The following is a 13942-nucleotide window of genomic DNA, read 5'->3' as shown; positions in this document are numbered from 1 at the left end:
TTGTAACTCATACTTTTAGCTTTGGAGGTCCCTGATTTCATGCCCCACGTATTAGCTAAGATGGTGGCCATCACAAGTGCTCCTCAGGCTTTATATCAGCAGGTATCCACTGTATATCGGTGGGTATCCACTTCCGTGGATGTAGATGTGGATATCCGCAGCTTAGTTGTGCAGATACTGATGTGGACATGAATTTTGTATTTGGAACCCTGCAAATCTGTGGAAATCCATTTTATATGTGTGGGTATCCTCATCTGCGGATGCGAACGCAGGGATCGACCAGAATTCTGGCGGATGTGGATGCAGACAGGGATACAACTCATCCAGGCAGGGCTCTACTCATCATCCCCCCCTCTCTCCCCACCTCCCTCCCAACCCCTGGATCCTCATTCCACTGCCCCACTAGCTTCTCCTCTTTCCCCGCACCCTGATCCTCTCTCCTCCCCACTAGCTCCTCCCCTTTCCCCGCCCCCTGATCCTCTCTCCTCCCCACTAGCTCCTCCCTTTTCCCCGCCCCCTGATCCTCTCTCCTCCCCACTAGCTCCTCCCCTTTCCTCGCCCCATGACCCTCCCTCCTCCCCACTAGCTCCTCCCCTTTCCCCCATCATCTCGCCTCCCCACTAGCTCCTCCCCTTTCCCCGCCCATGACCCTCCCTCCTCCCCCCGCCCCGCTCAGGAGCCTCTTAGGGACTACAAGTCCCAGGGAGCCGCGCGGCGGGACGGCCGGGGGGCGGGGCGGCAGGGGAGCGCGGTGAGGTAAGGGGCGGGGGGCGTGGCCTGCGTGGAGCGTGCCGCGGAGCAGGACGCGGTGGCGGCGGCGGCGGTCGCGGGGCGGCCGCAGGAGGTTGTGCAGCGCGCGCGGGGTGGCCGGCCCCTCCCCCACCCGCCGGCTCGCGGCACCGGGCGGGCAGCAGCGCGCGGCCGTTGGGGGCGGTTGGCCGCCCCGCGGGCCGCCGCGATGAAGTGACAGCGGCGCGGGGCGGTGCGGCGCGGCGGCCCCTGTGCCCGCGGGGAGGGGAGCCGAGCCCCGCGGCCGCGCCATGAGCTACCAGCAGCAGCTGGCCAACTCGGCAGCCATCCGCGCCGAGATCCAGCGCTTCGAGTCCGTGCACCCCAACATCTACTCGGTCTACGAGCTGCTGGAGCGGGTGGACGAGCCGGCGCTGCAGGGCCAGCTCCGCGAGCATGTCATCGCTATCGAGGGTGAGAGCTGCGGGCCGGCCCGGCCGGGGGGCTGCGGGGAGGGGGGACTGTGTGCATGGGGGTCCTGCCTGCAGGGTCTGCGGGGGGGGGCTGTGTGCATGGGGGTCCTGTCTGCGGGGGGGGGGGCTGTGTGCATGGGGGTCCTGCCTGCAGGGTCTGCGGGGGGGGGGGCTGTGTGCATGGGGGTCCTGCCTGCAGGGTCTGGGGGGGGGGACTGTGTGCATGGGGGTCCTGCCTGCAGGGTCTGCGGGGGGGGGACTGTGTGCATGGGGGTCCTGCCTGCAGGGTCTGCGGGGGGGGGACTGTGTGCATGGGGGTCCTGCCTGCAGGGTCTGCGGGGGGGGGACTGTGTGCATGGGGGTCCTGCCTGCAGGGTCTGCGGGGGGGGGACTGTGTGCATGGGGGTCCTGCCTGCAGGGTCTGCGGGGGGGGGACTGTGTGCATGGGGGTCCTGCCTGCAGGGTCTGTGGGGGGGGGGCTGTGTGCATGGGGGTCCTGCCTGCAGGGTCTGTGGGGGAGGGCTGTGTGCATGGGGGTCCTGCCTGCAGGGTCTGTGGGGGGGGGCTGTGTGCATGGGGGTCCTGCTTGCAGGGTCTGTGGGGGGGAGCTGTGTGCACGGGGGTCCTGCCTGCTGGGTCTGTGGGGGGGGGGTTGTCTGTGCATGGAGGGGGTATTTGCATGGGGGCATCCTGCCTGCTGTCTCGGGTGTGTGTGTGTGCTGTGCATTGGGGGCGGTGTGCATGGGGGGTCCTGTCTACAGTGTCTGTGGGGGAGTCGTCTGTACATTGAGGGAGGATTTGCATGGGGGGGACTGTGTTGGGGGGGTTGCTGTGCTGTGCAGTCTGGTGGCTGTGTATGGGGGTGTGGGCTCCTCTGGGGTCCTGCCTACTGTGTGTGTCGGGGGGGGATTCCAGCATTGGGGTCCCTGCCTGCTGGTGACTGCTGCACCGCCTGTGGGGTGGCTGCCTTGGAGGCTGCACTGCTTTGAGGACCAAGATGCTCAGTGCTGGGTTCCTCACCTCCCTCTTCTCTGCATGGGATTTGCGGGGGTTGGTTTCTGTACAAAGGGGCAGCATAGGTCTCCCACCCAGCTCAAGCTTGGTTGGGGGGGGGGGGGGAGAAAGGAAGGGAGGAGGAGTAGCAGAGCAGTGTGGAGTCAAGTTTCTATTTCTATGAGCTTGCAGATTGCTGCCAGGATAGGGAGAATAGTGATCTTGTCAGGGTTGCGTGGAGGATAAGGGATGAGACTTTGCTGCATTAGGAGGGATTTGGTGCAAGAAATTGTCTTTGGTGGTCTGTGTGGTAAACCTTTATGCTGTGAATTCTAATTCAGATGTATTAAAGGGCAAACAATATCTACAGCTGGTTTATAAGACAACAAGTATGCACAGTATAAGAACATAGGTGTGGAGTCTGCAAAATATAGAGCATTAATCTCACTTCATAGATGTGAAGGTGCATATATCTAAAGGATCATGAGTGAGCTCTTGAACTGTCTTGGATGCAAATGACTGAAAGTCCATTGTGACTGAAAACTCAGCTGAGACAAAGTTTTTCTCCTAGATGTGGTGATGCAGCAGTGTGGGAATGCACTGGAAGAAAAACTATGAGATAAGGAAGCTATTAAAGTCAAAAGTTGATGACCTGAACCAAATTTAGGGCACCGATTGCAAACTCTTACTATAGTTTTGCTCTTTACTGTTATGGAATTACTGAGCTATGGCTTCTAACTTTAATATATATAGTGGTCCTATGGTTAATCTGAAGCAGAATTCATGTTAGTGAAATTGACAGCTAGTTAAAACTCATCTTTTGAAAGCCCCTATAATGCAAAAACCCCTTATAGGAATAGTTGCTTTTAAGGCACAGTTAGTTGAAGAACTTAATTACCCATCTGAGTGTTATGAGTGGAGGAATACATATAATGTTATAGTGAGCTAATGTTTGACTGACAATATATCTGAATGGGAAAACATTGAATGATAGCACTGATGAATTTGAAAAGAGAAATGGGAGAGGAAAAGGGTTCAGACAAACACATTATACTGCCATGTTTGCTTTTTAGTGCTTTTTACTTATCTGGACTCATGGCATATGGTTGTCGTTCTGTTTGCTTTATTTGATTCCTCTATTTTGCTTTTCATTGAAGGTAGTGGAAACTTACTAATGTGTGGTGTTGGAAGAATGTAACACAAGCAACTGTATTGTTTCTTGGTACTATCACTTTTTCTCTTGTGGGGAGAGAGAATGCCCTGATTTAGAACATGTTCATTGGTAGGTAACATGAGTTATGCAGGTTATGCATCATCTTCTATAGATAAGATGCCGCAAATGTCCTGCTGCAAACAAATGCATAGTCACCCTCTAACAAGGCTTTAGATTAGAAGAGGCTCTCTATAATGCATCAGTTTTTCCACTAATCTGTTGATCCATCTGGAGGGAATGTGAAATCAAACAGCATGTGTAGCTTAACTATATAGCATATCATTTATGCATGTATTCTCACTTGTCAGTTTTTCATATTACCTATATCTGGCTCACTTCATATGAAAATCATTGAGGTTTCTAATAAAACTAAGATGATGTATCAGTATTGCCATGCACTTCAAAAGCTGGGTCTGGAGGCAATGAGTAAAAATTTCTCAAAACATTTTGTACATCGTTGGATAATGAGTCAGGAATCCAGTAAAATGGAATCATGAGAAATATGAATGAAAAAAGACCTTTTAAAATCTTATGTTCTCAGAGCTTTCCTGGTAACAGCGAAGCATGATAGGTGACATTCTATTGAACCAACCGTAATGTTAAAGTGAATAATAGGCTCACTTTTTATTCATATTCACTTTGCTTTAAAAGGTATAGACATCTTCAGGGAGAATTGATGAGCTCTCTGGTACTTTCCTACAGTGTGTGGGATTGCTGTACTTTCTATATTAGGTCAGCTTCCTTTGGTTTAAAAGAAACAAGTGTCTGGACTTCTGTCAGAGCTCCTTGAAACTCAGTGATATTTATGAAATATTTTCCAAGTACTTTCCCCAAGAAAGTTGTCTTTCAAATTAGTTTAAAAGTTTGACACATTTGAGAGAGTAACAAACAAAGTGAGTGACTATATTATATAACTTGCTATGGCTTGCATATAGTACTGTAATTATGACAGGTTGAACCTCTCTAGTCCAGTACCCTTGATACCTGACTTGTGCCAGACTGGAGAATTTTCCCAACCACAGGAGGTCGATATTATCTAGCAGCATGACCCAAACTCCAATGCTTAATGGGCTGTTAGAAGACACGTTTAGGGTAAATCCGAGCTAAATAATAGCACAGATCACTGAGAGCCAAGACTGGTGGCAGTAAACAAACTTTATGGGACCGTGGAAACTTAGCCACATCTATAAGTGGACATCTGGCTAACTAAAATTATGCCAGCTCACAGATGTTGCTAGATGAGAGAGTGCTGGATGAGAGAGGTTCAGCCTATGGTAGTCATGTGAAATGTTGGGGGTATAGTTGCAGAAAAACTGGTATGGCATGACAAATTGTGGTTAAAATTGAGTATAACTGTGCCACCTGTATCTTAGCAGATATAATCAATTTGTTAGCAGAGAGAAAGATATCTCTGATACCTGGGCAAATACTATACTTGCTCCTGCTGGATTTCTGATGGAGTAAGATTAGAACGGATTTGGAATCTGAAATCTAATAACTGAGTGAGGCATATTTTAATGAATTAAAAAATACATCATGGTTCTGAGAACTCGCTGAGTAAAAATGTCATATAACAAATCCCTTTAAAATTGTAAGTACTACAAATCTTTAATTTCAAAAGCTATTGTGACATGATTAATTTTTAACTTTAATACCTTTTGAAAATGATACAATAGGTTATGTCATTGAAGCTGCTGGAACAAGTACTATTGAAATATCTTGAAACTCAGCCAGCTACAGACATTGACCCCATGGTACTTGTGATTTTTCTGTTGTAATTTCTTTGCATTCATTTAGACCTTGAGTTGTATTTAATTCTGTGGAAGTAAATGTATTTAGATACCACATTCAATTTTTATTACTGTAAATTCCTTACCTTACATGATTCTCAGAGGTTGTGTTAAAGCATTACAAAAAATCTTGCTGTTTGTAAACTTGTGGATACCTTTGCCTGGGTTATGTCAGTTTGATTTTAGGTTCTTAGAGCTACTTGGAATGGTTTTGTTTAAAAATTGTTTATAAGTAAAACTTAAATGTTCTGTTGTTCTTGTGTGTAATATGTTTTGGCAACAAATCTGTGTGTTTGTCTTCAGTCAGGCTCTGTTTGAACTTGAAGTCTAAAATGAGTTCCAGTTTTCATTAGTTTTACTTGATTTAATTGACCTATCGATATCCTTACAGTAACTGAAGAAAGTAAAGTGTGGTATTCTTTGTGTACAGTGACTTAAAACAGTGTTAAGTCATTTTTTCAAATAAATCTTGGGATGCTTAAAGTATTGGGGTTTTTAAATATCTGAATGTTACAGAGGTATGTTAATACAATTAAGTGAAATACAGATTCTGAAATTGAATCAGTTTTCATGTTCTACTCTTTCCTGCTGTTTTCAGCCCCGCCTAGAATTTGATTATGAAAGCTTAATCACTGAATGCTTCTTGTAGCATCAGTAATATTTTAGTAATTCTTGGCAGTTTTATAGGACATCAGCTAGTGATCTGTGGTCTGTAATTAAATCAATGTTACCTACTACACCAGACTTTGTGATACTTCTGGTTGCTACATGTAACATAACTGACAGCTTAAGTTACTTGTTCTAAGTTTCTTCTGTCTTCTACTCCTTAATTTCTAATTCTTCATACACAGGCACACTTCTTACCCATGAGACAATTATCACAACCTTCCACACTCTTCTCTCAACTTATCTTTCTGCAAACACACATTAACCAAATTTCCCCCTGCCAATGCAGTATATAGCAGAACTATTAGTTGTGGCTATTTGTAGTTGTTTGTTTTGGGTGAGGCTAATTTGTTAAAACATGGCTTTAGTTGCTGATCAGCATAGATTCCCCTGTGGTGGAGAGAAGCAGGAACCAAGTGTGCAGGTGCTGGGGAGGGGCTTGAACTTGCTTTTGTTTGAACACCAAAGTCCTGGGGTTGAAAGTTTCGTTTGAATTGACCTCTGGGAAGGATCTACAACAATGCGGGATTTCCCCTTCATTTGCTTCCTTAAGATGTAAGTAAGGGGTTTCTTTGGGGGGGGGGGGGGAGGGAGGGAGGGAGGGAGGGTGAGCAGAGGGTTAAGTAGAGAGTATTTTACTTGCCTGTGTTAATTGGATAGCCTTTAAATTTGGTAAATGGTATGCTATGTATCCCAGAATGCTCAGTGTGACTCTCTCTCCCTTTTAAGTAGAAGGGTGGAACAGCTAAAAGATTCAAAGATCTAATGCCTCCAGAATGATAGTTAATTGAATGAAGCAATCAACTAAATTCTAGCAATTATGTGAAATTATTTTCCTCTGCATTGTTCATTGTTTGCTTTCACATTATATAATTAGAGAAATAACATCAGGGTTTAAGAGTAGCCAAACCCTGTCATTCTAATTTAAGGAAGAAGGGAAGGTGAGTTTTAAAGGGCAGCTGCAAAGACTTAACTTTTTTTTTAATTAATAAAATAGGTTCAAGCCCAATTTTAGTATCCTTGTGCCCGGTCACTTTCAAATCTCACTTCCTACTACTTGTGGGGCAGTGGACCTGAAGCAACACCTTTGTGTGTGGGACTGTTAGAGGATGAAGGAAGCTGGTGAGCTCAGCTCCTTCCACATGTTGTCTTTTAGCTCTGGAGTCCTTGATTTGGGAACACCCTACTATTCCCACAACAGGAATAGATCTAGTATCTCAATACCAGGTGTGAAATGAAAATAACATGAAGATATTAAGACTGACGATAGAGAAGAAAAACAGAGTTGTGTTACTCATTTTTGGAGTTGGTTACTTCTGGTTACTAATTAAAAAAACATGAATTGCTGCAAAACACAAAGTAAACTCATGCCTACTTATGAAATAAACATTACTAGGTATATCAGAACTAGGTAGTAAGTAAGAATATAACTTTAAATTTTAGTTTGTACTGATCTTGCTAGTGCTTTTTATGTAGCCTGTTCTAAAACTAGGTAATATCAAAATGAGTTGATGTCCTCTGTGGAGGGCCTTTGTGTATCCTCAGGGGTCTTTGTAGCTTTGATTGGGAACCACTGCTTTAGAGCAGTTATTTTCAGCTTGATCTGCAGACTAAGCTTTCCAAAGGGGTCCACGCATCCACTTGAAAATTTTTAGGAATCTGTAAATGAAGGCAGTTGAAAAACCCATTGCTTAGTGCAAGATTTTACTGTGATTCTGCAACATCATTATAAGGCAGTCTAATATTGTCTGTCTCTGATGTTTCTTTGGTGACAAGTATTATGAAAAAAAATTGCCTGAGGTATTGAAACCTAGAAACCAAATGGCAGAGGTCACTGAGTCAAAGTTTATGGAAGAGGGAAAACTGTACTTATTTTCCAGGTGTGCTGTATAATTTACCGAAATGCTCTGTGGCTTCTCAGATTGAATATTGAATGTGCTACTAAAATAGCTGAAAATTGTTGATATGCATGAGGTTTGCAAGTACAGGTTCTGGCTTTTGATTGAGAATAGGAGAACAATCTAACTAGTGAAGAAACACCTGTGTGCATGCAAGTGCACTTAGTGTTTAAGAATCATATGTAAGTGAAATGTAGTTTGCCTGCAGTGCTGCTCATTCTTCACACTCTATTTTTGGGCTGGATTGCTGTCATTACTTGAGCTGCTGCTGCTGCCTCTCCTATTACCATACTGAATAATTTAAACACTTCTGCAGCCATAGCACTTTGTACTGAAATACTGTCAAATCTTGAGCTGAGGCTGGGTTTTTTGTGTGTAAACCAGATGTCTGAAGATCTGTCTGTTTATAAAGCGCTGCTAAACAATGCACCCTGTGAATACATGTTAAAGGAAGTAGAGCAGGTGAGTGCAAATTGATAGTGTAGTGCAAAGATTCTAGATGCACAAAGTGGGTAGGGACATTGCACCTGTCATGGAAACAATGAACATACTCGGCAGCATATCCCAACCTAGTGACAGCAAAACCTTGATACCACCTTCCACAACTGTTGGTTATGTCACATTTTTGAGACACTCCATAATTTTTTTGTGTGTGAACAATTTTTTGTCTGCATACACACTCATGAGCCTTAGCTACTATGATTCAGGTTGAAGAGTGCTCCAAGCTGGTAAAAACATAGATGTAATAAATACAAAGCTTCTCCAAACAAACAAGTTTTCAAAGACTAAATGCAAAGTCTCTAAAATGTGACTACCCCTAACTGTCAGATGTCCGGGCATGTGTACCTATTTGGAATACTGTTTCTAGCCTTATAGGGCTGCGAGATGAGTTTTAACAATGCTTTCAGTGACAAAAAGGCATCTCCTAGTTCAGAGCTAAGTCTTGTCATGATGGGTCTAAGGCTTTTTTTCGTTGGGAGTGCTAGTTATGGAAAGACGATAAATATTTGTGAGAAGGGGAGGTTGGGGACTAAATGAATGTCAAATCTTAGAGTAAGTCCTGGGGAGGTGGGTTAGTGAGTGGGATTCAAATGAAGCAGTCAAAAGGTGTAGGATAAGTCTTAACCGATGACTCTCCTTCACGGGTCTGATCTGAATGTTCTTTCTCCATGTGTATGTGAAAAGACATGATAATGATGATTTTAAATAGCAGAGATGCTGGTCTAAATGTAAGAAACTGTATGGTATCCAGAGTAAAATTCTATTAAAGCTATTTTTATATTGCCACTGTATGGGAACAGATTTGTGGTCTAGTATCCAACTGTCTGTTTTTTCATTTCCCTGTTTGGGTGATGTGTTGGTTCTTGATTGCACATTTGTTCAGCCTTGTCTGTGCGCAATTTTACTGACTTGAGTAGTATATTAATAGTTCATATTGACCTGTATCAAAAAAAGAAAAGGCAGTCCTGCCAAATTAAGACAATAGATCTACAAATCATATGAAAATTCTAAAAATAAAATGGTCTAAATTGCTTGGTTTCCTTCTTATCTGGTGGATATGTTCTGCTAACAGTTGAATTATGTACAGTAGTAATGTGTTCTTAATTGGCTGGCATGTGTTTTTCTAAATGTAGAATTTTTTTCTTCAGCTAATAACAAATGCCTGTGGAAATTTGTAGGTGCTATTAATCTTTTAAGAGGACATTCAATTGATACTATTGTCAGAATATCAAATGCTTATTGAAGGAGTTGGGTACAGATTAAAAATACAGTGCTGAAGACCAATTGTTTTAATTTGTTTATATTAACAAATACATCTTGTATACGCTAAGCAGTGTACATGCGAAAACACACATTTTGACATACAGTTCTGTTTTTTAAATATCTTAAGATCAAGGCTATATCTACACTGCCCCATAGCTGAGTCTGTGGGGGTGTAAATAGCAGCATGTTCCAAAGCAGTGTGCACCTTTTGAAGATGACTGCAGCAGTTAGAACTTAGGACCCTTTTAGTTCATGTCCACCACATCCTGTTGGCGGTGGGGGTTAGTGTTCCCTATAAGCTGTGTGCTTTTGTGGCCACTTGAGAGATTGAAATGCGCCCTATTGGATTAGCAGAGCACCCACAGCGAGTTTTTTTGTTTCTGCTGGTGGGGCACATTTGCCCATGCCTTGGTGCGCACATATTCATTCCTCTCATGGATGGAAAAGATGAGAGGGAACATGGGTTACAGTGCCGCACTTTGGTGTGCTCTGCTATTCACACCTCTGTAATTTCAACTGCAGGGCAATGTCAGTGAGCCCCAAGACTTTCAGAGCTGACTTTTAATTTTGGGTGCTCCATCTGAGAGCCACCCTACATTCTTGACTTTTTCCTTAACAGTCACCATCCCACTCCCTGGAAAGAAAATCGGGCACCTTCGTTAAACAGTCAGACTCACTCTTCACTTCCAAAAACATTGCGTCAGTAGTTAGTTGTATCTTAATCCTTTACTACCTAAACATAATAATGATTAAAAACTGTTCTTCTGTCTGCTTTTCTTTAACAAGGATTTGAGTCCTTTCATTAGTTGGAAAAATAGTCACAGTACGTAAGCCTCTTTAATATTTGAAAATCCTTTATAATTTGTCTTGGACAGCCTTGTAAAATGTGTATTACCTTTGCTTTTTGGGTGAAGAAACATAACCAGTAGAATTCCTGGAGTTATAAACATAAGCAAGAATTCCTGGTCCCTTGCTCAGGTTTTGTGCTTCTCTGTTAACAGCTGTCCTGTCTTTGTGATCTAACATTGGGCCTGATGTGGAGTCGCATAGACAGAATTTTCAGTGGATTAAGAATCCAAACTCACCATAGTAAAATTGCTCCATTGTGATCTTATCTACCTCAGTGTGACTGCAGTTGACCCGTTGGTAGCAATCCAAAATCAAAGTTTTCAGTGTTTGAATTCTTAGTACCTTTAAATGTCTTTATGCTTGGGAATCTGCCGGTTGGGATATTTCACCTCCATAGAGACACTTAAGACTCTTTTCCTGTTCCTTTGAATTCAGACTCTCTGCTGAATTGCTGCAGCACTGCACTTTGTCTGATTTCCCTCCCAGTTTACTTGGCCTTAATCTGAGAGCTACTCTTGGATCACTGCTTTTCACAACTGAGGGCTTGAGAATCTGAGAGCTACTCTGGGATCACTGCTTTTCACAACTGAGGGCTTGAGAATGTGAATCTCAAACTGCTGGGGACTTACTATGCATTTTCAGTAATTGAAACTTGTGGAAGTTCTTTCAGCTTGAACATGCTGGGTACTAAATCTGCCTTCCTCCTGATTCTGTCAGATGGTGTTGATGTCGTTTCATGCAGAAGAGTTGTTAGTGAATTTACACTAAAATACATATCTTCAGGAGAAGATATCCTAGAACTACCCTTATATCATCTAGGGGTATTTCCTTCATGCTGTAGTTTATTTTATGGAAACATTGCTTGAAGAAACCATACCACTATTCCACTTCATGCTCCATATAGCTCAAGGATATGGCATTCCTTTCTCATAAGAACCGATTATCAGCGTTATCTAGGACAAAACATTGTTTTCCTAATTTGATAAATGCCTTTCCTTCAGAGTTTAGAGTGATGTAATCTGTATAGCCTATATGGAGAAAGTATTTACATCTATTTAACTTCATCAGCAGTAGATCATGCTGGTTTTCAGCAGTAAATGAATCATGACATTCATCCTGACTCATGGACACAGTACTTTCTAGAACAATGAACCTTCTAGATTGGTGAAACGTGAGACCTGCAAAAGTTCCTACTTAAAATGTAAAAACTCTTTCGTTTCGTATGTGAGTGACCTATTCACCTGATGTGAGCCGCATATTCAACCTGCTCTAAATTAGACATTTGCCTCCAAATTTTATAAGTAGCTCACATGGGGTAGTATTACTTACCTCAAGATTTATTCCTCTGTTCTTAGTTCTTAAGCTTAAGGTATGTCTAAGCTGTTAAATAAAATTCCCATGACCACATGTCTCAGAGACAGTTAGCTGACTTGGATTTGTGCTAGAGGGCTAGTAATGTTCCCACTAGGGATATTAAAATGCATTTATGTAGGTGAATGTGTAACTGCCAAAAATTTCAGCTGTTACTTGTTTACACATGGGGGGATGCCCCCCATTTGTGGTGTTGCCTCTGTATCAGAGGCAACAGTATGGGGGGTGGCGGCTCTCTGCGAGCACCCGCTGTTGCCTGCCCCCCCATGCTACTGCCTCTGATTCAGAAGCAGCAGCATGATGGAGGGTGGGGAGCTCCGTGTGCGCAGGGAACCAGATAAGAGGCAGCAGTGTGGGGCGCTGGAGCCTGCATGTGACCATGCACATTAACTTCCCTAGTTCCCACCCATGCTGGAACCTGCATCGGAAATGTGGCCAGGGGGAGGCTCTTAAAACCCAGGGACCAGCCTGCGTGGGAATATCTGCACTGTTAGTTTTAGTAGTGTAGATAGCAACGGACAGTCCCAAAGCTTCTGTGTTTTGCAGTGTAGACGTACCCTTAGGTTTTTGGCACTGCACTTCTTTACCTTCATGTTTGTTTGCTCACAACTGCTGGACAAGACTCCTGGAAAACTGCAACTTCAGGCTGCTGGTGCAAGTCCTCACCACAACTTCCTTAATCATCCAGAGGATGATTCATTAGTTCTTGATTAGCTGTGGGTGGATATAAATCATACTGGGAGTCTTGTGCAGTCTAGAATCCTGTCTCAAATCTGTCCTTGAAAAGATGGAACTCTGGCTAACCAAAAATTTAAAAAGTCTTTTTTCACCTTTTACTTTAAGTTCAAATACAAAAATGTGAACTTGACTTTGAAGTCATTCTACAGAGAATGAGTGGATAAAGCTTATTAACCTCAGTTGTATTTCAGGAGCTAGTAAAATGCTTGAGGGCCTCAAATATTTAAGTTTGTAATATATCACAGTATTGTATCAAGCATGAAAATAATCCAGTAGGATGACTCCTGGAAGCATTAATGTGTAATATGCATGATATTTTTACTTTTGGGCTCAGAAGCCTACAGCTTTGTCCAGTGAGACTTGCAGTGCAATCACTTAAATTGCAGTTACTTTAACAAGTAATGCAAGAAATTTTCTGCTTGCCTGATGCAGCTTTGAGCAAGGGATTAAATTCACCAAAAACCTCCCTGATTTTATTTCATTTTTCTTGAAATAACTTGTTGCCTTGCCTTTATTCACTAGGAACTACTTCTTGCTACTTCCCATGAGTAATGGCCAGATCACTGGAAAACAATATAAAACAGAAATAGTTTACTTGTCTTTTTTCTTAAAATGGATGACAGCAACTGTTTTGAAAAGAAACCTCCTTGTATTATACCTTTTTATAATCTTTACATACATATGATAAAACTAGAATTCTGTTACTAATACTGGTATTAGTGTCTGCGACCCAGTAGTTAAAAAACCTGCTGTTTTTGGAAGGCATCTTTGTCAGGGTAATACTGCAGTTCAGCAGAATGAGCTAAATGCCTCATGGTAGAGTGAGCAGATTGGAATAGATGAGTTCTAGCTAAAGCAATGGGTATCTTCCATTTTGATGAAGTTGCTTCCTGTAATTTTAAAATCTAGACTCATCCTAAACAGTTCCAGCGTGGTTGAACAGTTGACTTCAGTGCATCAAATGAGGTATGCACTTAATATGATGAGATGTGTAGTTATGGAATATCTGGTATATTGTTAGTGGACTGTGAGGGCCAAGATTGAGGACAGAACATTTCAGCTAGCCAGATGAATGTGATTCCAACAGCTCTTCCTTGAATGGGACTATTACAAATTAAACATTTGAATTTGTCAACAAGGCCATTTTTTACATCATAATGACATAGCTCAGAATCATGTTGTCTAATTGGGTTTTTCCTTAATTCAGCCCACTTCACAAATGAATACTTTATCTTCAGATGCACAGATAATATGTCTGCTAATAGATCCTTGAAGGCGAGTTGTAACAGTACAATATTGTAATTCCATAATTAGACCAGAAGTTTACAAATTAGCTTTATAGCTATCTCTGAGAACTTTTGTTTGTCTTCTCTTCAAGTTCAGCTTTAAAATGAGCTTAATTCCCTGTCTTAAATCTTTGCTTCTCCAAAATTAAATGCCAAGCACTATAATGGGAAG

At 42.9% G+C, this 13942-nt stretch overlaps 1 protein-coding gene across 2 annotated transcripts in view; it reads left to right on the top strand.

Moving 5' to 3' along the window:
* The first annotated feature begins 797 nt into the window (after positions 1-797).
* Positions 798-13942, top strand: part of AGAP1 (ArfGAP with GTPase domain, ankyrin repeat and PH domain 1) — a 489058-nt gene continuing 475913 nt past the window's right edge. Inside the window, exon 1 of one of the 2 annotated variants that reach the window (XM_075934057.1) lies at positions 798-1203. In XM_075934057.1, the coding sequence (XP_075790172.1) occupies positions 1041-1203 (163 nt within the window). In that variant the 5' untranslated portion in view covers positions 798-1040. The remainder of the gene's footprint in view (positions 1204-13942) is intronic. The other variant, XM_075934053.1, reaches the window with a different exon arrangement.

Source organism: Pelodiscus sinensis, chromosome 7, assembly GCF_049634645.1.
Source record: "Pelodiscus sinensis isolate JC-2024 chromosome 7, ASM4963464v1, whole genome shotgun sequence".
Classification (NCBI taxonomy): Eukaryota; Metazoa; Chordata; order Testudines; family Trionychidae; genus Pelodiscus; species Pelodiscus sinensis.
The sequence above is the reverse complement of the archived record's forward strand: the minus strand, read 5'-3'. Positions and strand labels throughout refer to the sequence as shown.